The sequence below is a fragment of the Rhynchophorus ferrugineus genome, unplaced genomic scaffold, assembly GCF_030347505.1.
Source record: "Rhynchophorus ferrugineus isolate W39M unplaced genomic scaffold, kcgeb_rfMv2 rfM1, whole genome shotgun sequence".
Lineage (NCBI taxonomy): Eukaryota > Metazoa > Arthropoda > Insecta > Coleoptera > Curculionidae > Rhynchophorus > Rhynchophorus ferrugineus.
Window position 1 is genome coordinate 82,831,863 of NW_027472580.1, and position 26,384 is coordinate 82,858,246.

Genomic DNA, 26,384 nt, shown 5'->3' on the forward strand with positions numbered 1-26,384 from the left:
CCAACCTCTGCTTGTGGATATTGACAATTATCGATATAGACTGGTGGACACTCTCTTCTACGGAGCGTAAACTTTATATGACTGGATTTTGTTTCGTTGACTCTTGTGCGACATCTTTTCAACCATATTTGTATTTGATTGAGGTAGGTTAATATTTTTATGAAGAAGTGCATGAAAGCTATTTGCGCTCAGTTAGATTAACAAAGAGATGAGTTGCTCAGTTTAAATGATGGTTTAAATTTAGATCTGATAGTATTATTTTGTTGACTATTTAAACATTATATGTTTGAGAAATGGCATTACGGCAAAACAAGTCATACAGCATGAATATTTCGCTTCAGTGTCGATGTCCGACCAGCCCAGAGTTTTTTTGCCTTTGGATCTACTTTTTTTATCTCCAATGACAATATGTCAGAGATTATTTTATACTTTTTTGCCTGATAGACAATAGAATTTCGGTGTTGAAGTAGTTCCAACTAGTATTTTATGTCAATCCTTAAAGTAGATATTTTCCTTCCTTTTAGATCTTTTCTATGAGATATTTGTTTCTAGAGACAGCTAATTCATGAACTGTTAAGTTACCTGATATCCCTGAAATATTGCTTGGGCTTTTGGTTTGGCAGCGATCTAATTTTAAATTAATATTCATTCTTCTTTCAGCATTTTGAAAATGTGTTTAAGCGAAGCCATGCTAAATCGATCTGAACAACTGGTAATCAGAAGGCGTTATACATGGTGAGTACATTGGGCATAGGAGTTCTTAGAGCGTGAACTATTGATATTTTTTTTTGCAACAATAGGTTGTCAAATGTATTAAATTGGTGCCGGATTATATCAATTGCTAAGCTGTTTGAAAGCTCTTTGACAGTTTGAAATTATTTTTCATCCAATAAGCTTTGCTTATGTTTTCGTGTTGAACTTTTATAATTATTCAGACGGTTATTTGTCAGTGGCATACAAATATGCGCTTTTAAATCATTGAAATCAAATCCATAACTGGGATATTGCGATAATATCATATATATGACAATGATGATTTTATTATTTGTTATAAAAGTGTTTCATAGGTTCCGGCAGCAGATTTATTCCTTTCCAAAAAACCGAAATTAGTTTGTATACATTGAATAATTCAATGATGCTAAATGGAAAACTAAAAAATATTTTATGTAGACTTATCTCAAAATTATAGATTTTTATAGTTCAGTTAAGATTTTTATTTAACACTTACTTATATTAATGCTTGCCGGTTTGATTGGTACATCAACATGGCAACGGGATGAACCTCCTACTGTTGCGATAGTCGCGGGTTAGAATCCTGCTAGGATATAGATGTACTTTATGTTTGTCGTTGTAACTCTAAATGACTTTAAAATAAATAGTGGAAAATCTTACAAGCGTTCCCAAGCATGCCAGTAACCAAGCTGGGTAAGACTGGATGTCCTCTGGGACGGTCTCTAGCCAGTCGGTAGGCCGTAGAGCGTAGTTCGGAGCCGACATTAAACTGTAGGACCAGCCCAGATATAACCTTGTTGGTAAAAAGACTTAAAGAGACTTATATAAAAAACTTATATATAAGAAAATTATTACTCAGTATTTTCACTAATATATATCGCTGATGCAACAGTAGTAGCAATCGTTAATCTGCAGACCTTGTGTGTTAATCGGGTATAATCATATTTGCACTTCGGGTATAATCGTGTACTCATGGGCGATCTATTTTTTGCCATATAATCAGCATTTATGATGCAGCATCCAAGTTGTCCAATCGTTGATATTAGACGTCTGATAATAAAAATCTGCTGTTTCATAATATTTTTTTGTGTTCATTATTGGATTTTGCACGTTTACTAGTTTACTAGTGGTACATGTTTGAAGAAAGAAAGGATATTTTTAAATTAACTACTTATTACTTATTTAGTTGATTTTTAATTAAGAAATATGAAAATTTTTTTGAAGAATGTTAATAAACAATTTTATTAGAATATTTGAGGTCAACCTTGTCTTTAACATATATCAGTGATGAACTAGTTCAGTTGTTCAAATAACTTATTGATACTGACTAAGTTAGTAGAATTAAATATAAATTAATATGTATTAATATATAAAATCAAAACAGTGAGTTTGAAAGTAATGCCAAAAATAACAACTTAATCTAATGCCTTGATTGTTATTTTAACTAAAAAATTATATATACACTTTTTACAGTTTACAAGGGTAGAATTACAAAAGTAAAGGAATAACAAGGATAAAAATACATATTGAACTGTAAAATTTTATTGGGATTTAACAAATATTCATGGAAAGTCTTATAGTAACCCGCAAAAAAATGGAAATGGAAAAATATTTTTCAATTTGCTTGTTTAAAATGACCCTACGAATCTTTTTAGTTGTATCTAATCTATAAAAGTAATTAAATTGTTAGTCAAGACATATTGTACAAAACATGAACTAATTACCTATTTTATTTTAAATAGAAAGGCTCTTTACTTCACTTTTCTACCTTCAGAGTAGTAGCCGTTAGATCATTAGGGTGTCGTTAACAATTAGTATTATGTGCTTTTATGAAACGATTTGTCAACTCTTGTCAACACATTTATCCTTAGAGTATTATTATCTATCACTCTAGAATTCTGTAAAATCCTATCAACATTTACACCTGCAGTTAATTGATCTTCGAGATTATTCTCTTAGACTTTTGTTAATTTTTTGTAACAAATTTCGTATTTATGCCTCACATGTGTCTCAGTATATTCAAGGGCTACTTCACCTAAAATAGATGTTATTACTAAAACATATAACGACTAAAATATAGTTCTAATTATTGTTACCAGTCAATGCAATTTTTGTTATTATTCTTGACGGACAATGTCCATTAATGAATTGACTACCTCTAGCTGGTGGCTGGCGTACTGTAGATGTACTTTCATAACGTTAGTTGATATAATCGGTTATACCCAGGAATGTTTTCTTGCAGAATTGACACACTAAATTCTCTCTATAAATGTAATATTTATTTTAATAAATTTATTTACGCTACAGTTTAAGGAATACTAAGAGTATTTATGCAACATCAACACAAGTCGCCCGCCCTTTAGAGCTTACTATCGCAAATTCAGAAAAAAAATGATTTTACATTGCAAAAGTTAAGTTTATGCTGTGCTACTCTGTGGATAGTTATAAATATTTAGACAGGATATATCAATTCATAATTAATTTACAGCCTACTGTTCAAAATTAATTGCATTCAAATATAATTTTAGTTGGAACATTAATAAACAATAAATACTTCCAAACGCAGAATATTTTCAATAAGTTAACAGCCATTGCTTAACTTTTATTGAACTAAGTTAATTAATAAAAAAATTGTGGCGTACCCCTTCTAATGCAGTGACTTTGTTCGACAACAAAACGAAACTTCCAATCAAAAGCAAACAGGATTATTTCATTAAATTTAATTAAAACAAACTGCCCGAATGAGAGTTGCGGTCTGATAAAGTTTGCAGACAAAACACGATATCTCAGGATTGGAACGTTCTGGTTTGTTCAAGCCTGTTTTACACAAATGCCCGATATCGATAGGGGTATTCTTAATAATCCCGGATAAGTAATTTCATCAATATTTTAGTTTCGGGGATATATGTGGAATTTTAGGTTGTTGACTTTATTAAAATATTTACAACATTTAAATTTAATATATAGGGAATATCATCTATATGTCTATTCAACAGTAGACTTAGAAGTCAATATTTATATTCTTCATTTTTCATGGATATAGGGGGATGAATAGAGTAATATCAACACCTGACTATACAAAATATTTACTTATTAATAAGGTGTTGAGTCTATTAAATTAATTATTTTCTAGTAGATTTGTAAAGTCTCTGAATATATTCCAATAGAAAATTGTCCTATTCTTAGACCAAAACATTCGTTAATTTTAATGATGTTGGGTAAGGAAATTTACTCTTCACTCCGCAAAACTTTCCATAATGGTTTGATTTTATCCAGTCAGTCAACTAATTCCTATTAATTATGAAAATATCAATCAACGATAATGTTAGACAGGGAAGATATTTTATGAGATTCTGATGCCACGTAACCTTTTCATACTGACGTAACTTTTTTGGTGGTCTTTATGAGCACATTACTGTTTTGGAATATGGCAGTGTTTCGCAGCAATATGTAATTCGTCCAGCGATATAAATGAGAAAACAAGCTGAATAACAGGTCAATTGAAAAGTACCCGGCCTACCATAATAAAACAAATTTTTTTGGAAATTTTTTTTTTTTATATTCAACATAATTCCCTTCAAGGGTGACACACTGATTATAACGAACCTTCAACTTTTCGATACCGTTTTTGTAGTACGATTTGTCCTTTGCTTCAAAATACGCCTCAGTTTCGTCGATCAGCTCATCATTCGACGAAAATTTCTTCCCAGCGAACATTATTTTGAGGTTTGAGAACAGGAAATAGTCGCTGGGGACCAGATTTGGAGAATACGGTGGATGACGAAGCAATTCGAAGCCCAATTCATGGATTTTTGCCATCGTTTTCATTGACTTGTGACGCGGTGCATTGTCTTGGTGAAGCAGCACTTTCTTTTCCTTCAAGTGCGGTCGTTTTCGGTAATTTCGTCCTTCAAACGGTCCAATAACGCTATGTAATACGCTGTTGATGGTCCTTACTTTATCAAGGTAGTCAATGAAAATTATTCCATGCGCATCCTAAAATACAGACGCCATAATCTTACCAGCCGATTGTTGCTTCAGCCCACGCTTTGGAGCGGGTTCATCGTGTGCACTCCACTCGGATGACTGTCGATCGGACTTCGGAGTGAAATGATGGAGCCATGCTTTATCCATTGTCACATATCGATGCAAACTCTCGGGTTTATTAAGCTTGATCATCTTCAAATACTGCTCCGAATCATCAACTCGTCATTGTTTTGGTCAAAAGTGAGCTCGTGAGGCACCCACTTTGCATAGACCTTTCTCATACCCAAATATTCGTGAATGATATGGTATACAATTTCAGTTAATATGTTTAGAGTATCGGCTATTTCATTCAATTTCAATTTACGGTCATTCAAAATCATTTTGTGTATTTTTTAAATGTTTTCTTCCGTAACAACCTCTTTTGAGCATCCACTGCGTTCACCGTCTTCGGTGCTAGTCACGTCACGTTTCACCACGTCTAAACTTAGCATACCAATCCTTGATGGTTAATTTTCCTGGGGCAGTGTTCGGAAACTTGGCATCAAGCCAAGTTCTTGCTTCAACTGTATTTTTCTCTTCAAAAAGCGACATTTTATCAATACGCGAAATTTTTTTATATCCTTTTTTTTCACAAAAGTTGCTTCACTCAAAATGCTATAGTTCACAAACTAATGATCTGACAGCTGTAAAATTTATATTATATATATATATATATAGTCAATTACATATACATTTATATCTTTTGAGGGTTCGGGCTAACTAAAAAATACAGGGATTTATTTCTAATAGCGCCATCTATGTGTTAGGCCGGGCACTTTTCAATTGACTTGTTATATTATCTCTAAATTAGTATGCTCAGTATGATATTCAACTCGCAAAATTACTATAGCACTTCGTTCATATATAATTTATTAATTATTTTGCTAGTAAACTGCTTTATTTCTGTGGTGCTCTGAACATCAGTAAATTTTGCACTGCCTGTAATTAATTTTATTCATATGCGGAAAATATATATATATACGGATCATGGATTTCTTTTCTACATATAAACACATATACACAATTTGTTCTTTATCTTCCACTTATATCATAGGCGTTCTTTCTCTATGGGCATATAATGACTTATGTATGTCGTATAGAATGTGTATTTTATAAAAATTGGTTTCTTTTAAGCTAGTTAATAATATTTACATCTGAGAGCATCATCTTATGAAACTCAAATGCCGCTGTTACGAAATACATAGGACTTAAAAATAATACTTGGACACCTCACTCATTAGATATTTTAGTATAACGTGAATGTTATACATAACATGACATGTCTTGTTCTTCAGACCTTTATTACTTTTTATGTAATTTAACATGACCATTACAATCAATGTTATTGTTCACTGACTATATGTCGATGTTAATTATCAAGTCGACTATTAAGCGATGGATTAATTTAATTAAAAAAAGCTGAAAATTCAGAAATTTTCAAGATGAAAGATGGATCACTATCAATAGCTTGAGTGGAGTAATATTTTAGGTTATCAAAACGTCGATTTATTGCGTCATTAGCTACATTATTCTCTCAAAGTGTGTAATTTTAAATGTTTTTAATTTTATATGTCAGCAATAAGAAATTCATTTTGAGGAATTCTCCCTGAGGAAAAGTATATCAAATATATGAAAATATATAATAAAGGGTGAAGAGATATAATAAAACAAAAGAAACAACTATTTTAATAATAAATATAGCATGCAGAAGTCATCACGAATACTGCTTTGGTAGTATCGGTCTATAATAAAAGTCAATGAGGCGATGAATAACTATAATTTTAATAATAGTAACATTAATAACAAAAGTTTGGCTGGTAGTTACGCAACGTCACCAATCCACTGTCCTGCTAACAATTTCTTATCTTTCTCACACATCTCCTAATATATGTCCTCAGCTATCCCAGAACCCTTCTTGTGTGGGTCGCTTTACTCGGCTTTATTTGCCTCCCCAAATACAAAATGTTACATCATCAACCATCAAAATTTAACTGAAATGATCAGGTCTCGCTGTTTGGTGGATCATCAAGGATCGTTTGGAGCCGACGGCGGACGTGACAAAGAGCCCAGACGAAGATAAAATGTTACATCTTTTGATGACGTTACAGAGGAAATACAGGGATAACCTACGAAAACCGATACTAACTGATAATACTTGATAAAAAACCGTAACAATGGACAGTATTCGAAGGCTCTATTTAATCTTACCTAATATGGAAACCTTATTAAACCTTAATACATATGAGTAATCTATTCTGAGGTATTCTTTTGGCATTGCAAAGTGACCAAAAACTGATATTTAAACACTACTATTTTTGTTACAACTTTATTAATCAGCATACAAACACCATCCTAAAAGTGTAATAACATGAATAACGTTGCCAAGAAATCTAGGAGGAGGAAGATTAATATATACCGGTAAGTAACTTTTTCAATTGAAGACATTATTTTTTGAACACCAGGCAATATGCAAGGTGGATAGTCTCATCACTTTGCGTCTAAAATATAGTAACGTCGAAAAATATTACGAGAAAATTGAAGAAGATATGGAGGCTTGAAAAAGAAAACTGTTTTATGGAAGACATCTGTCAACGACCAGCCAGATGTGGATAGTGCAGCATCGGTTGATATTGGGATGTATATTAGTTATAGGTCGGCTAGCTGACGATAACAAATATTGATTTGGCAGATATAAATATGGTGAAGAGGTAATGGATATAAAAGCTCATCAGAGCTTAATTCTTTTGATCTAGCATTCAGTCAAATCAATACAAACAATTAATAATATTGCATAATGCCGGCTTCATAGGCGCAGTGCCGTAAAGGCGACAGGAACCTCCAACAGTTGCTATAGTCGCGGTTTCGAATCCTGCTGGGGCATGGTTGTAAATTTATGTTAGCGATTGTATACTATTTATGAGTGTCCTAGGCAAGAGTGCAAAATCCGACAATGATAATGGTTCCAGTCACGTTAGTAACCATACTGGGTAATACCTAAGTTGGTCACTCGCCAGTCGGTAGGCTTAATGCCGAGGACCGTGGTTCGGAGCCCACGTTTAATTGTAGGCCCAGTCTAAATAAACCCTTGTTGGTAAAATCTAAACTTTAATATACATACATACATACATACATACATATATATATATATATATATATATATATATATATATATATATAATATACTGCACAATAGTGATCAAGAACACCACTATAGTCTAAACGATAGTCACTCTTCTATACGATCCCTAACACTTCTTTGATACATTGATATTCTTGAAATCATTTCCTAAACTGAGACATCAAATCAGATATTTGTTCTCATAGTTTCTTGCCTCTCAAAATTGGCACGTATCCCAGGTAGATAACTGATTTAAAAATCGGAATATATGAATATATATAATATATGAAATATATATGAATAATATATGAAACTGGGCGATACTAAATCAAGGGTTAATTATAACAAGGGATAATAAAATAGCAATATAATTGTAGTCATAATTTTTATTAGCTTATTTTACAATTTACATAATAATTACAATTCAAACATACGTTAGGAACTAACCAGAGCTTATCTTTATTATATCTACTATGTACATAGTTTTTAAAAAAGGTCCTACCCACTTGTACAAATGATATGCCGACATGTTTTGAATTAATATAATATGTACTAAGAATCAAGCTTCAATGACACAAGCCTACTGTTTAAACAGGAGATCTAATTTTTATTTATTCACTTATTTTAAAATTAGCTTCACGAAATATTAAATATATAATTAAAAAAGTATTTATTGTTCGTTGTTTATCTTTATTTAAGTTATAAATTAGCTATAATTGACTGATAACTGTACAATAATACAAAATATTATTTCCTTTAAAACAAAAAATGTTTTAAATAATTAGAAAACAGTTAAATTTCCTTCTATTTCATTAGTATTAGTAAAATTCGTAGACCACATTAATGACTATATGTTAAAAAGATGTATACAATGCTACAAATACAACAACCTACTTAACTATTTCCTAAAACTGAATATAAACCTTAAACATTCGGAATAATAAATGGATAATTAATGGATATGTCCGTTACTTTTTACTCTTTATCTGTTTATCCTCACAAAGCTATGTCATCTTCAGAGAAAGATTGTTCTTTTTGATATTATATTATATGATTTGAAAATAATTAAAATGCCTTTTAACAATGTTACATGTTTTCTGCTGTATTATTAGTTGCATAAAAACACAATAATTTAATTTCTTATTTTATTCATTATTAATTTCGTGATTTATTTTATGAGAATGATAAATGAAACAAAAACGTACATTTGAATATACAGTTTTATCAATAAAAGTGTTTAGCTTAAGATCCAGAAATGCTGACCAGTTGGAAATAAGATGATTTTCCTTGAGCAAAGATTACGAGACATGTTGTTCTTGCTCTTAACTAAGTATGTAATGTGGTATATGTGTATAATAAAAAGTAAGAAAATTTACAACTAACTTAAACAAATGTGTTTATAAGCACAGAAGCATGGAAACAGTGTTTTCATTGGGTGTAAGTAATTTTAAATTGTGTTAGTTCGATAAAATTGGGGAATAATAACACTAAACAGAGAAAGAAATAACAATATTTAGAGTCAACATTAAATTGCATTGAAAATATATTTCAAACATACATTATATAAATGTATAAGGGGCTGAAGCAATATATATGGAGCTGTATTATTATAGGTGTGGAATATTTACGAATTCATACCAGGTTAGGATATATAAGTCGGTAATAATAATGTATTAACTCCAATAATATTAATAGTTAATAGATCTATCTACTTTCCACATTTAGTTTTAAGAAATAACAATTTTTAATCCATAAGTTAAAGAAATTGTTAAGAGAAAATTGAATATACAAATTCTCGTTAACATAGAACACCTTATTTGTAGTTAGAATTATATAGTTTATTTTTTACCGAGCATGGAAAATATATAAATTATGAGGATGTAATTATTAAGGTAAAAAATCATATCAAAACTATGAAAACTATAAGTTAAATGGTAATTAGTTTAATATTTCTTGTACATTAATGCTTTCTTTGTCCTTTAGTATAGTTTCCATATGTTTAAGATAATCGCAATTCTTTTGATATAACTGAATATTCATTAGTAAGTAAGCCAGATGTGTCAAATTTAACATAAAACAAAAAGAATATCTATCTATGGAATATTCAAGTGATAATGGGAGTGGTGTTTAAAGAATCCTTGAAAGTTAATTTACAGTTCTTATATATGAACATATACTAAAATATTTCTATTTAGTATGTAGGCATCTTGAAAATTTGAGATTATAACTTGCGATTTAAACAAAATGCTTATTGTTGGTAAATTTTGGACTATTTGGTATTAATCTGGTTGATATTAAAATTTGTTATGAATTTAAATAATTCAATCAGAAATATTTAACTACTATTCAGTATTACAATTATATTTTTAGGAAAAGCTAATATTACTAATTTAAATTCAACAAAAGTTTTGTCTATAAACATATATCAGTGGAAACAAGTATTTAAATAAATAATTAAGCGAATCGGATAAAATAAATCGAATAATATCGAACTAATGGAAGGCTCAATATATTATGGAGCCGAAGGTGTAAAATTAAGGCAATGCAAATTGTTGTTTTAACCACCTTGATATTCATTATAGTCCTATTGTACACTATGATGAAGATATTGGTTTGAAAATTTTAGCAAAATAATAATCCTAAATATGCAAAGTAATGATTATCAATATTTTAAAGATACAAAACGTAATAAAAAGTAAAGGCTTGACAACCAAATATTAGGGTATTAAATTATTTCTAATTGAAAACTGAACATACATTTTTATAATTTTCGATTTTTTTTCCATTTTTGACCATATACCATGCATAACAGGAACTGCACGGAATAGAAAATATGTTCCTTCTGTTCTGCAGTTTCAACTTCATTATGAACTTTTAAAAAGTACGCAGTTCTCCAAATGGAAAGTTCTCGCGTTCTTGCGTCTGAAGTGGCGCTTAAAGTTTCTAAGTAAGCTTGTAACTTTTGCCAGTTCTACTCCGTAAAATTTGGCTAATAATACCCGTTCAGCAGGATTTACTGGAATAATTATATGCCAGTTTTACTTGTTCTTTCGTGTGCCTTTGCAATTTCAAGAATGCGGTGTAAATATATTCGCTTGCGCTACCGGTTATATTACTGCACTGGTGGAATATATCGCACTAGTAAATTATAATTTTAATTAAGTGCTGTTTTGTTTAAGTGATACAGCATCATATAATTAAAATAAAATATTTTTAAGAAAAATTTTAACGGATTTCAATAAACTATGATTTTTAACACAAAAAAATGTTATAAAATAAAATATGTACACGATAGTCGTTGTAATAACTAAACAAAAATAAACATAAAGCTTATTTAACCTATCTACTACACGTAGTTGATATTCTGCCATATACACCCAAATCAGCTTAATGCCTTCATAATCTTATTTATCTATAAACAATACTACCAACTGATCAGTTTGAAGTCAAAAAAAAAGCAAAATATTAGATTTGTCCTGCTCCTAATTTAATTTTGTGTATATCACAAAATTATATTATTATTTTTGTTTGGTTTGGGCTCGGTATCGACTTCAGGTGGCAGTTAGATAAATAGGTTTAAGTAGGTATTAAGCTAAATTGTGTATATATAGTAGAATATACAATGCGTGTAGTAGATAGGTTATAAAAGGTTTTTGTTTATTTTTATTTGGGTATTACAACGACTGCTATATACATATTTTATTTTAAAGGTTTTTTTTGTGTTAAAAAACAAAGTTTCATTATTTTTTAATTTTTAGTGAGTTACTTTTTGGATTTTTTTTGTGAAAAATATTTTATTACAATATTACAATGGGTAAGCCAAGTAAAGGTGCAGCCTATATGAGGAAAAATGGGAATTAAGAAACAATAATTGGAAATAAGAAACGTTTCAGGCCCTGGGGTCCGCTACCTAGCCTTGGTAATTTAACGAACGTGATTTTTCTAACCCAACTAGAACAATAAGAAAAAGTCGATGCCCCCGCTGGGTATCGAACCCGCGACTTCCATGTGTGAGCTAAACACTTTAACTACTACATGATAGAGGCAGCTGCCTGCAATATTTCTACAGCTTCCCATATGATAGATATGACAGGAAGCAATCTGTATGGCTTTTGCACTGAACGACTTTGGTAAGCAAACCCTTACTAAAAACTCCTCAAATGCCCCTGAAGGGTATAGGGTTTGGTATGAATCTCCGCTTGGATCATTAGCCAGCTTACCTAAATAACTTCAAAGTATACAATTAGTTGTTTCTACATCCTCATAATGGTATATACATTCCAGCATAGCTCTACTCCTTTTTTGAATTCGTTTACTTAGTGATTATTTCTGGTGAAAATGAATGAGTTCTTTTCTGTTAATTATTTAAGCGATAATGACATTACCTATTTCTTTATTGACATCAAATTAAACTATTCACTTTAAAATTGGAGCTGATTTTACTGATTAAAACTAGTCGATGTTTCGTATCATTGTATATTGCATCTTAGGAATGAGAGCTCTAATTACAATGTTGTCCTAATAAAGTTATCCCATTTGAGGAAGATAAACTATTGGATTTAAATTAGTGTGAAATTACCGGTACTGAATCCTTCTTAAAGTGGCCAACCGACAAGGAAATAGTTTTTTCATGGTTCGTCGAATAATTAAGAGGCCGAAAGGATGGGATTCCAGATAGGATTGGTAATGCACCCTTTGTGTTTATTATCGAGCTGTGTAGTGTTGTGAAGTGAATAAAACTTGGACTTTATTGAATAGAATATAACATATATCTTACAAAACTGATTGTGCGATCAGGTCTCACGCCCGATGTAGCAAAATTATCGTTACTTCCTGGTTTTTTACATTTCTGCTTCTATAGGTATGAATCTGGATGAAATGCTCATCAAATGCTATTGGGTATGTATTGTAAGTAGGTTCAGCACAATAAAACTATTGTTTATATTCATTAGGCTGCGTGTGTATGAAAATATAGAATTAGAATCTTATATTGGGTAAAGCCACCATGAGTTAAATTACAATTAAAATATTTTAATAAAGTATTAATATTTCCAAACATCCTACCCATTTTCCATACGGATATCACCTTGTAAGTGATCGAAACTTATCCAACTTATTTTTTTTTAAATTTTTGCGCTGTTACATAAAACTTGCTTATTATTAATGTATTGCTTAATTTTCGTGCTTCTACAAACCACGTTTTGGCCAAAAAAGTGATATAAATCATGTATTTGTGACGGAGGTAATGTTGCAAAAGCTTATTTCTATAGTCATTCTTTATAAAAATATCATTATTCTTCAAGATATGCAGTAACAAAATCTATTTTCAATGCTTGATAATTATGCTAAACACACGTGTTGGTAAAGAGACGTCTTTGTAAAGTTTAATTTGTGACATAATTTTATTTTTAGTATAAAACTCTTAACCGTAATTATAAAATAAATAAATATATTAATAAATAGTGATATATATTTACTACAAATGCTTCATAAAACTAAAAAACAACCAAGTAAGATTTACAAAAATATTATTAAAAGGTAACGGACAGCAAAATAATGTATTTAATGAAGTTACTACTTCTCTAGTCAATTTATAACACATAATGAAACATTATTAGAGGTATTGTACACTTTACAACTAATATACATCATCAGCTACATATTGTGTTGGTATGTTCTTGTTAAACAAGACCAGAAAGCTTTAGAATACAACCGTTACTATCTTAGAATAATTTAAAACTATATATTACTAGTAATTAAGCTTAGCCTCTGTATACAGTTTGTACTTCTTAAAAATTATTTTTACTATTAGTAGGTAACCTTACGTCTAAAATCTTGAGATTTTTTACACGAAATCAGTCTCAGTTTTATCAATAAAACGTGTGGGGATTAGCCACTGAAAAACGGTCGATATGTCGATGAAAAGATGACGATGATGTGGTTTGCACATTTATTTTTTATGTATATTTTGTTAAATATCACCAGTAGTTGTAAAGATATGTTATTAGATTTTAGTACTTAACTATTATTGCACTTTAAAATAATATCATATTAGAGGCAATCGTTGAATAAAAAATAATAAGTATATATCTATATATAAGTAAAAATCAAAATCCAAATATATGTAAGAACATGATTTCAAGGTGGCTGCAACTATTTGCCTAATAACTTGTTAATAATTGTTTTTTTGTCTGACAATTACAACAATAGTTATAACTGACAAGACCAGTGATGGTAAAGACGACAGGATGGTCGTTGTTGCGATAGTCGCGAGTTAGAATCCTGCTATGACATGACCGTAAATTTATGTCTATAATTATTTAGAATTTGTTATTGTCCTTAGACAAGAGTGTTAAATTAGGTAAGGAAAGTAATAGCTTTTACGCCAGTAACTAGGCTGATTAAGGCCAGATGTCTTCTGGAATGATCTCCAAAAGTGGTCTCTCGCCAGTCGGTAGGATTAATACCGACGATCGTGGTTCGTAGACCATGGTGAGCACTAGGTCTAGTCTAGAAGAACCTTAGTTGGTATAATAGAGAGTCAATATATATATATATATATATATATATATATATATATATTCTACTTGCTTTTAGGCTATATTACAGGACAAGATCACTATTGCAAACTTGACGAGCAATATAATTGAAATAACTAGAATCATAGACAGTGATTAGCTAAATTCAAGAATACTATTAACATCAACCGATTATCCTTTTGAATATACGCATGTGCAGCTTCAATTCTACATAGAATTCGCCACAACGTTAAACAAATCACGAAGTCCATGTTTACATTTTCCATCACAAGCAATTAAACAACTGAACATATCACAATACTTCCTTCCTGTTAATTTATAAAGGCGATATGGGATAATACTTCGACATCAAGAAGCGAAGCAATAATGATATAGTAAAGCTATAAAAAGTCAGCTAAGGTAGTAATTAAAATAATAAAAAGTTTTTCTAGAAATTTAACATTTTCGTAATATCAAAAAATTATGTTACGAGACGGGTTAGTTTCTTAGAAGGTGGCTAAGAAATTTCTTAGCTTAGCTAAGAGCTTTCTTAGAAATTTCTAAGTACGTAATTACGTAGTAAAAGAAAATGTAATAAATAAATCAAAAAGCCGACCATTGCATATTTTACAACAAAAAATATAAAGAACCGTCCAATACATACAGACAACAAATCAGCAGAATTTTCCCAGCTAATTTACAAACGAGGCACGGTAAAAGAGCCCGATGTCAAAAAACAGCAAAAAGCATAAACTATGTAAATAAATAAAAAATATACAGAATACAATAACAGTCGAAAATCAAGTAAGTTATTGGACAAAAAAATGAAATACAATTCAATGAACCTAGGAAGACTAAAAATGTTCATATTTGAAGAAAATAAAAACCACCATACATATTGTTGCGTTTATCATCAATAAGAAAAATGAACATTTATTTTGCTAAATCTATTAAATTGTTACAAAGTTATTATATTTAATGCATAACCTAAGGGGTCAGTTATTTTCTTAAAAGGTCGTTATCACTGTCATATATACAGCTGCACTATAGCTGTTCTTAGAATTACTTTAAATCGTTATGTTTCTAGAAGTATGGCAACCCTTAGGTCATTAGCAACCATTAGGTGCCTTATGGCAATCCCATAAATAGCTCGAACACAAATACAGCAAATAAGTTAATGATTAATGAATTAATCAATTCAAACAAATGATACTTTAATTAGTACGTCATAGTACTAAATAGTAAAAAGAATAATATAGATATTTTAACAATATAAAATAAAGGATGAAAAAAATATTGGAAGTAATATACCTGCGAGATCTAATAGCGCTAGGGAAATGGACTGATCTGTGTGGAAGTCCACCAAAGATATAAATCTAACCAAGTGCTGGATAAATAAACATATCCTTCTACTGATCAACCAAGACTTGGTTAACAGATGTGAACAAGTTAGTTAGTCAGATTACTGATTATTGTGATATTATTATAATTAACTGTTAAAGGTTTCACAGTAAATAATTGGAGATATAATAAATATAGTTTCTGATCAATTTGCAAAAGCAAAGCGAAGAGAAAACCATCGACGTAGGAGACAAATAATAGAGAAACTGCAGATAAGTTATGTAAAATTAACTAAATTAACCACTAAAATAAAAAATCTGCTTTCCTAGACATTCAGTAATTTAAGGAACTCTCGGGAATTTAGCAAATTACCAACTTACTTATTTATTTCTTAGCAGGCGGTAAACGTAGTAACATAAAAGTGCAATAGACAAGAATAGATAATGAGAAGGCGGGATTATTTGACGAGCAATTCATATCGCCAAGCAAAATGTGTATATTGAAAGTAGTTTTAAATAATGGTTCAATTCCTTGTATTTACCAGGATTTACAGATCAAATTTAGTTCATGTTATATAATTGGAATCAACCGAAACTATATAATGGAACAAGACTCGATGTTAAAAAGTTCATGAACAATATCCTTGAAGCAAATAAAATTATAGGCGAAATTGTGCAGATTTCAAGAATACCACGGAACTCAATTGGTTTTCATTTTAAATTTACCCATGCAAAGATTCCAATCCGCCTTAAATTGTAAATGTATCACAAAGCCAAATTAAATTTTCCCTGCCATTTTACGGTTAATTTACAGAAACGGCATGAAATAATACTACGATATCAAAAAGCCAAGCAAGGTGGATAAACTATATACATAAAACCGCAAAAATTATATAGCACCACCAGATAAAGCTATGCAAAATGAACTAAATTAGTAAAATAGTAAAAAGTGCTTCCGAAAATTTAATAATTCCGAAATCCCAAAGGAATCCCAAAAGAACCTCTACGGAACCAGCTAGTTTCTCAGAAGTTGGCTAAGAAGTTACAGAGTAGAAGGAAAGCGAGTAAATATATCTCAAAGTCAACTATTGCATTTTCTACGGCAAAAAAATTAGACAAATCAGAAGTTTTCTTAGCTTACAAATGCGGTGTATTACATCACCCCGATGGAAAAAATGAGCAAAGAAGATAAACTATATAAATAGAAAAAGAACACCAGCAGAATACAATAGTAGTACAAAATTATATAAATGATTGATTAAAAAAATAAAATACGTTTCTAACGTTCAATACCTCTATCGAATTAAACATATAATCTAAGAGACCGGTTACTTTCTTTGAAGGTTATGAAATAAAGTAATAACGAAAACTTTAAATGGAAAATGAAAGATAAAGAGAAGGCTGGATTGCTTGACAAACACTTATATAACAATTTAAACTATACAATTCTCATCATCATAAAATCTTACCAAGAAAATAATTACAAAAAATATGGCCAACCAGTTAATTAATATTTCAAAAAAAATCATTTTCATTCAAAAATAATGGTTTTTAATTGGGTAAACCTTTGATTAGGAAGAACGTTATTCGCCTATATCACTGACATCAACATCTTATTTGAGCAGCTACCTTTAGAAGGAAATTAAATCGTTATATTTCTAGAAGTATAAGATGTCTTCAGTAAAACATAACTCAAGGACCTCGAATAAAAATATAGTAAATGAATCCATTTCTAAGGAGTACGTCATAATACTTCATAGTAAAAATATTAAAATAGTTATTTTAACAACGTAACAAAACTATGGATAGAAAAATATTATAAATTACTACCAAACCCATTAATAAATACCTGCGAGACCTAACAGATGCCAAGGAAATAGGCCGTTTTCTGTGTAAATCCACCAAAAATATAATATGCCATCAAGTATTGGATAAGTAAACGTGCCCCTCTATTGATTAACCAATATTTGGCATCTATAGCCGTTAAAGATCAAATGGAAACCAAACTGTAGGTTTCTCTGCAAACAGCTGTATTTATAATAACTATTGTCTTTGATTAATATACAAAAGCAAAGCCAAGAGAAAACCATCAAAGTGAGAGAAAAATTATAGAGGAACTTCAGATAAGCTGTACAAAATTAACTGAATTATCCATTAAAATAACAAATAGTATTCTCTAAAAATTCAACATTTTCAGAGTTGCTAAGGAATTTAGCATATTACCATGAGACTGATTTACCAAGATTCGATCTGATGTTGTAAACATAGCAACAAAAAATGTAGAGGAGAATAGATAATGGGAAAGGCGTGTTTATTCGCCTATCAATTCATAACGCCAAATGAATAATGTATATCGAAAGTAGTTTTAAATATTGGTTCAAATTACGAAAACCATATTTCTTTGCAATTTCCAGGATATACAGATCAAATTTAGCTCGATAATGGCCATGCTACATGCTTCAAATTTAATGAACCACATCTTTGAAGCAAATCAAATTTTAGACGAGACTGTGATGATTTTAAGAATACTACAGATATCAACTGATTCTCTTCTTAAATTTAACCATGGACAGATTCCAATCTGCTTTGCTTGTCACATTTTCCCTGTCATTTTCAAGATTAATTTACAGAAACCGCATGAGATAATACTGCGATATCAAAAAGACAAGCAAGGAGGATAAACTATATAAAAATGCAAAAAAATATAAAACTCCACTAGATGAAGCTATATAAGATCAACTAAGTAAGTAATAAAATAAGAGAAAGTTCTTCTAAATATCTAATAATGGCGAAATTTCAAAGGATTTAACAGAGAACATCTACGGGACAGGCTACTTCCTCAGAAGGTGGTTAGGAACTTACAGAGTAGAAGGAAAGTATGTGAATAAATTTCAAAATCCACTATCGCAAGTTCAACTTCAAAGAAACAACGGAACATATCAGTAGAGTTTTTACGGTTTATAAACGCGGCATATTATATCATTCCGGTCGCAGAAATTAGCAAAGAAGATAAACTATATAAATAGAAAAAGCAGAAAATACTGAACATCACCAGAATACAATAGTAGTACAAAATTAAGTAAATTATTGATTAAAAATATAAAATACGTTTCTAACATTCAATATTTCAATAGAATTAAACATATAATCTAAGAGACCGTTTACTTTCTTTGAAGATGGTTATGAAATGAAGTAATAACTTAAAATGGAAAACGAAAAATAAAGAGAAGGCTGGACTGCTCATCATCATAAAATCTTACAAAGAAAATAATTACAAAAACATGGTCGACTAGTTAATTAGTATTTCACAAAAAAACATTTTCATTCAAAAATAATGGTTCTTAATTGGGTAAACCTTTGATTAGGAAGAACGTTATTTACCTATATCACAGACATCAACATCTTATTTGAGCAGCTGCATTTAGAAGGAAATTAAATCGTTATATTTCTAGAAGTATAAGATGTCTTCAGTAAAACATAACTCAAGGACCTCGAATAAAAATATAGCAAATGGATCCATTTCTAAGGAGTACGTCATAATACTTCATAGTAAAAATATTTAAATAGTTAACAACGTAATAAAAGTACGGATAGAAAAATATTATAAATTACTACCAAACCTATCAATAAATGTGCAATAAATCAGATAAATAAATGTGCCCCTCTCCTAATTAACCAACATTTGGCATCTATAGCCATTAAAGATCAAATGGAAACAAAACAGTAGGTTTCGCTGCAAACAGCTCTATTTATAATAACTATTGTCTTTGAATAATATACAAAAGCAAAGCCAAGAGAAAACTATCAAAGTGAGAGAAAAATTATAGAGGAACATTAGATAAGCTGTACAAAATTAACTGAATTAACCATTAAGATAACAAATAGTATTCTCTAAAAATTCAATATTTTCAGAGTTGCTAAGGAATTTAGCATATTACCAAGATTCGATCTGATGTTGTAAACATAGCAACAAAAAATGTAGAGGAGAATAGATAATGGGAAAGGCGTGTTTATTTGCCGATCAATTTACTACGTTAAACGAATAATGTATATGGAAAAAAAGGTAGAATATTGATTCCAATTACGAAAACCATAATCGTAGACAAGGATATGCTTATTCAAAGAATACCACTCATCTGAATTGATTTTCCTTTTAAATATGACCATTTCTAGTGCCTAGTCTGGCTCTGCATGTTACTCACCTCGAATAATATTCATTCTCATATACTCTATCTATTTTAATCAGAACTAATATCCGTTAGTATATAATAGCGTAAGAACTAAATAAAAACTCTAAGTAAGGTTAAACTACACCACCAAATTATAGATGTTATATGGCATTGGTTCCTTTAAAGCTCCCTTTAAGTATCCCAGAAAATAAAAATGCATTTCTATGTTAAGCTAACCAACTCCGCTCTAAAAGTGTTAAAGAACCATTTCATAAGCTCGCATTATAATGAATCGAGGGTGCTAATGTAGAGGTCAAGGGATATAACTATATACGAATAAGAAACTTCTTGGCAACGGTAACACAAAGTTATTGGTTGACCAAAGCAATTAATATACTAGCCGGTTTAATTTCTAATAACATCTAGTAAAAAAGAATTAGAATATATATATATATATATATATATATATATATATATATATATATATATATATATATATATATATATATATATATATATCAAGGCCATCAAGAACTTGATAAATGTATGTGTCATTCTACTGATTAAACGTTATATTGGTTAAAATATGTCAACGTTCAATAAGTCAATATTCCTAATTCATCAGTTATTGAAAGCAAATAAGTCTCTCATTGCTTGACATATCGTCCACTAAACAACAAATATATTAAAATGGATTTACAATAGATATAGAAGAAAATACCACCCTGAATTTTCTGCTATAAACAACTGAACAACTAAATATATAAACAGAAGTTTTTCCGGCTAATTAACAAAAGCCAAATGGGATAATATTCCAATATGAAAGAAGAAAAATGCGCTAAAAAGTTCTTAAGCAACTGCCAAGAGAAGGTGTACCAAAGCATGCATATTTATTCAATGATAAACTATGACATATATAAACAGTGAAATATTTTAGAAACAATTATAATTCTTAACTGGGTAAATCGTCGAATAAAAAACATATTATCGAACTATATAATCGCTATTCATTAAAACGACATATTCCTCGATGTAGTCGGAGTCTTTGGTAAAGCATGACATAAAAACCTCTAACGCAAGTACAGTAATTAAGATTTCTGGCTAATAAAAAAGTCTAATTTTCAAATCCTATATCTATGAATTTGACAATTAACTTAGTTACATTCCAAAAATACAACGAATTAATTGGCTGACTAAACCAAGTAGTATACCAGACATATTTAATTTTATTATGACTGGTCGTCATCGGGTATACAGCACGATTATACGAATATCCTAAACAATGTAAAATAAAAAGTGAGGAAGAATATTGACAGTTAAAAACATACCTATAAATTCATAACATATCTGCGAGGTCTAACAAATGACTGGGAAAAATTAAACTTTCTGTCTGAAAAGCCAATAAAAATCTGTAACATCCATCAACGCAACGTGACCTGTTAGAGCCCAAGAACTACCAAGAAGTTGAAGTATTTGCTGACCATTTTGAAACAATCCTTCACAGTTTGATTTTGCCATGTCAGTGAAGATAGCAACAGAAGTTACAAAATGATCATCAACCTAAACAAAGTACCAATCTATGAGTTAATGATCGGACTATTACTGCAAAATCTACCAGGGATGAGAACTTTAAGAAGTATCAAAGGTATTTTATCTACTTTATACTTAGGGTACAAAAGTAAAGAAGCAAGGAGTATATTGAACTACAAGAAGCGATATAAGTAACGTGGCCCAGAATAAAAGTTGTCAAATCAATGTTTATCGAGTTTAAACATAATCAAATTATACATATAACAATCATTGGAATATGTAGCATCAAAACTAAGTATCATGTGGTGAATTGTACAATCGATGTAAAATCTTGCTGGTAAGACTATATGAAATAGGAGAGGAAAGAAAATTAGAAATATAAGACACGTACTAGGAACAACTGGTACTTCGTCTAAAGTTCTAAGATATCAGTTGCTACCCAAGGAATCAACATAATCAAGATATGAAGAGAAAATCCACTCTCATATTAATTCCGAATTATTGCAATTATTGGATAACATTCAGGTATGTCACAGACTTAAGAGCGTAAAATCATCTGATCTATAGTGTAGCGAGTGTGCATAACAGAGCAACATTTTTAATTAGTAGAGGTAAATGATTCGGTCATTTATAAAAATAAGGGTACAATTCCGAATAACAATTTCACCTAATACTAACAATAACTAAAATAAACTTGATATTAACAATAATATAAATCGATTATAGCCAAAATTGTGAAACTAGCAAATTTGTATGTGTTAATTAAATATTAGTATTTCAATATACCCTTGAATTGTTCAATTAACTATCACCCAACAAGTCCTGCACATATTAATAAACTCTCAATGTCATTAAATCAGCAATTTATATTGTATTGATAATTTTCATATATATAAATGTTAATTGGAATATATTGAATGCTAACTTTACATGAAAATAACAAAAATAATATAAAAACTCTCTTAATGTTACAAAGAAAACTGACGTACTAACATAATACAAATCTCTGAATAGATTAGAACTAAAGCAACGCATTTCATGTCTCGTTGCTTTATCATATAACTCTCTTCTGTTACATCTTCATATAATGCTTATTTTCAAGATTTAGTATATGAAATTTTATATAGAGAAACTTTTATAGCGATAAAAAGTTTGATATACCAGCCTGGAGTTATAGAAAAGTTTTCCCAAAGATAGATCTAAAAGTTTGTAACTTTATTGTTAACAGTTCGGAATATTTGCTGTAAAATAGCGGTAATTTTATTTTTATTTATTAGTATATTGTGGGTATTTCTTTGAGTTCCTATTTTCTGATAATATTTGTAGCTGTTTTTAATCTGATTTTGACTAAGTGTCTTTGTCTAAAGTATTTTTTATTTTAGTTTTGAGAAAATTGTTTTGGAGTCTGTACCAAATTGATTTTTAATATGATAATTTGTTATCAAGTGATTCGAGCCTGAGACTATCGCAACAGGAGGACAGCTGCAGTGAGCTGTCAAGCTTCGCCCGTTTAATTTCTTAGTTTGTCACTTGTTAGATGTTTGTTGAAGATGATCCCATCAGCTGATGTTTCTTACCACAACCTTAAATGTAGATTGTACCAGTTTCAATTTTGTCGTCTTTATTATTATTTTGTTATAATTAGATTATCTATTATCTTCATTATATCATTGTTAATTAATGTGAGAGAGTAGTGTTATGTTTTCTGAGATTCGTAGGTTAGTTTCACTAGTCTTTAAATACGATTTTTACATTCCATCATATCATAACGGACGTTACAACCAAATTCGTGGGAGAGCTTTGTATGCACCAAAGCAGTGATCCAAAGGGTGGCCTAAAAACAAGGCGTAGGTACACCGATTTCTAGGTAGGAATTTTTAGTAAGTACAGTAGATCGAGCAAACGTAATAATTAAGAGTATTAAAATTTGTTGAGTTAATTTTTCGCTCATAATCAGAAACTCTAGTCTGTTAAGAATGCTAATTATGAGATAATGCGCCATTTTGAATTATATCTTTAATCAATATATCTCAGAAAACTATTAATAACAAATAATGGCATGAGCTCAGAGAGAATATGATTAGGGTTTGTTGATATATACTTTATTAATGGTGATGGGTCTGAATGATAAATTTAGCTATGAGAGAGAGAGAGTCGAGATTCGTTACGGGAATTCTCAGAAGAGAAGAAATGGGAAGACGATGAAAAATATCTTAAGAGTTTCTGAACTCTTTTATCGCAAACTTAGGAGAATGGTCATTACACCTGAAGAAAAGAGGCGTTTTTCAAATAATTAAGAAATATTATCTAAGAAGAGCTATAATCAAATATGATTCTTCTGGTATTTTTGAAACATTGGAAATAAATAAACTATGTTACCTTTCAGTTCACCTTAGAGGTAGAAATATGGAAACTGGAAAATTTTGGGAACATGATTTTCAAGTGTTTTTGAACAGCAGTTTTGTTACTTGAACTAACTTTATTGTGGAGTTAGTTACAAAGAATAAAAATAGTACTTGTGGAGATCTTATAAATATTACATATTTGGTTATGAGGATTGGCATATTGTTAAATCTATATGGATATGATGAAGAGAGGGATTTGGTATATATGAGCCAATTAAATATATCTTGAATGTATCTTTCAAATACCTTGAAAATGCTATATCTTAGAGATTGTTTTTATTTGAGAGGAGGATGGGATTAAGATATATATTTTTAAGTTGGCGTTTAAGGACAGAAATAAATACTTTTCTATAAACTAATGGTGAGCTAATAGCCACCAGTCCTGTAAAGAGTTAATGAACGAATGAATATGTTCCGGAAGGCTTTGAGATACACTGATTTATATATTGGTCGCCATTCGAAAATTTAAATGATAACCAGCATTGCATCATCACTGACAATAAAAATATATCTTGAAACTTCAAAAGCAAATATTATTGATATATATTTTAGAGAGTCAGAAATGTTTGCTCTAGTATCAGTTTCTTAATCCATCTGAAATGAGTACTAGTAATTTACTAAACAAAGCGATGAATAAGCTGAGTGAAATGGCAAGGTTATTTCTATCTGACAAAGATATATTTTTTACTACCAACCTTAAGAATCTTAGAGAGGTTGTATCTTTAGATTATGAATCCATGAAAGATGGATGCAGAGCCTAATTTCCCAATGTTAAATTTTAACAAACAAACATATTTTATTTATCATTGGAAAAAGAACAGAAACATATTTATATACTTATCAGTTTAATATGTTAATATTATTTCAATAAGTACTAAAATCGGATCAATTTATATTAACGAATTTTAGCTTAACTTGCAAATCCTGTTATGTTTTCTTATTTTTATTATACCATGTAGGCTTTGTCACAAGCTTATTTTGTAGATTAAATAATACATGGTCGAAATAGCCATTCATTTAATTGTTTTTACTATTTCATTACTCGTCATTTATTTCATCGACATATTTATCAAATATCGACCCATCTGTACACAACGTATCTACACAAAACGTCCCATAGAAAAATCAATTCTAATATAAACTGTAAAAAAATCACCTTAGAGGATGATGTATGAGATTTATGCAACACAATATACAGATGATGAGGGTTGCACCTCGAACAGATGGGGAGGAGGAGCCGCTTTGCATTGTCGGTGGCTGATCTATGGGCGGTGGACCATTAGATGGCAGAGTATATTCACCGTCGTAGTCGTATTCTGCTGTAAAAGAAAAAAATGTTATAAGATATTATAACTGCTATATAGCCTATTTGATATAACAGTAAACTTGTATCGACAAGATGGTTAATGTCTTAATGTTCACTTTAGAATCGGACAATATTTTCCTCCTGTTTCTATTACAGTTGAGACAGGTACAATTCTGTCTGGTACGTTCGAACATGTAACAGAAAAATATATTAATAAATATAGTACGTTTTGTCCGACGCACTGCCAGCTCCTAATCTTTTACAGTAGTTTATTAGTCATTTCTATTATACGTAAATCAATCAAGAACGCGTAATTTTTAAAATCACAATCTCGCAGCGCTCAACCGCAAAATAACGGCAGGTAACTTGGAATTGCAATCCTTAAATTTAACATTTCAAACCATACTAATTTGGAATATGGTGTATTAAGATATTATTGAGACGTTCGATGTTAATTCGATAGTTCGCTAACGCATAAGGTGTAGCTTTGATTGGACGCCAATTACGTTCCAGCGCGTTATTTGTGCAGTGGTTTTTCTAAGCCCTGTATTTAGTTCGACATTAGCACTGTGTCCCCATTCTGTATTCATCGCAGCTATACCCAAAAAAGGATCTAAGTCATCACCTTCTGACTACAGACCTATCAGCCTCCTATGTTCCATGTACAAGCTTGCTGAAAGAGCAATCCTTTATGATTTTACGAAAACAAATTGCAGATGAGCAATTCGGGTTTCGCGCCAAACACTGACCCGTTCGTCAGCCCTATCGGTTCGCCGCAAAAATCAACTGTGCTTTTAACCGACGTGAAACGTGAAACGGCGGCTTCTTGGACCTAACCAAAGCCTTTGACAAGGTTTGGCACGAAGGCTTAGTGGCGAAATGCATCCGATTAGGCCTACCGGATGACCTAACAGCTCTTATCAAACCATTTCTGTCAGGACGATCGTTCCAGGTGAAAATTAAAAATTTTCTCTCTAGCCGCAAAACCTTCGACGCAGGAGTTCCACAAGGCGCCCTCCTGGCACCCGCTCTATTTAATATTTTTCTTTCAGATATCCCTAGGAGACCACAAGTTGAGGCACCTTTGTACGCACACGACACTGCTTACTTTGCTTCTTCAAGAGTAGCACCGCCTATCCGAAGCAGACTCCAAAGACAACTCTATGAGACGATCCAGTGGTTACATTTCTGGAGGTTGCAGGTCAACTCATAGTAAACCCAGGCCATCTTCTTACACAAG

At 30.7% G+C, this 26,384-nt stretch overlaps 1 protein-coding gene across 1 annotated transcript in view; it reads right to left on the reverse strand.

Annotated features, from left to right (window-relative positions):
* Positions 1–22,331: 22,331 nt before the first annotated feature.
* LOC143206600 (lachesin) overlaps positions 22,332–26,384 on the reverse strand; it is a 251,602-nt gene continuing 247,549 nt past the window's right edge. The window contains exon 11 of the mRNA XM_076419216.1: positions 22,332–25,157. Coding sequence (XP_076275331.1) covers positions 24,991–25,157 — 167 coding nt within the window. The 3' untranslated portion in view covers positions 22,332–24,990. The remainder of the gene's footprint in view (positions 25,158–26,384) is intronic.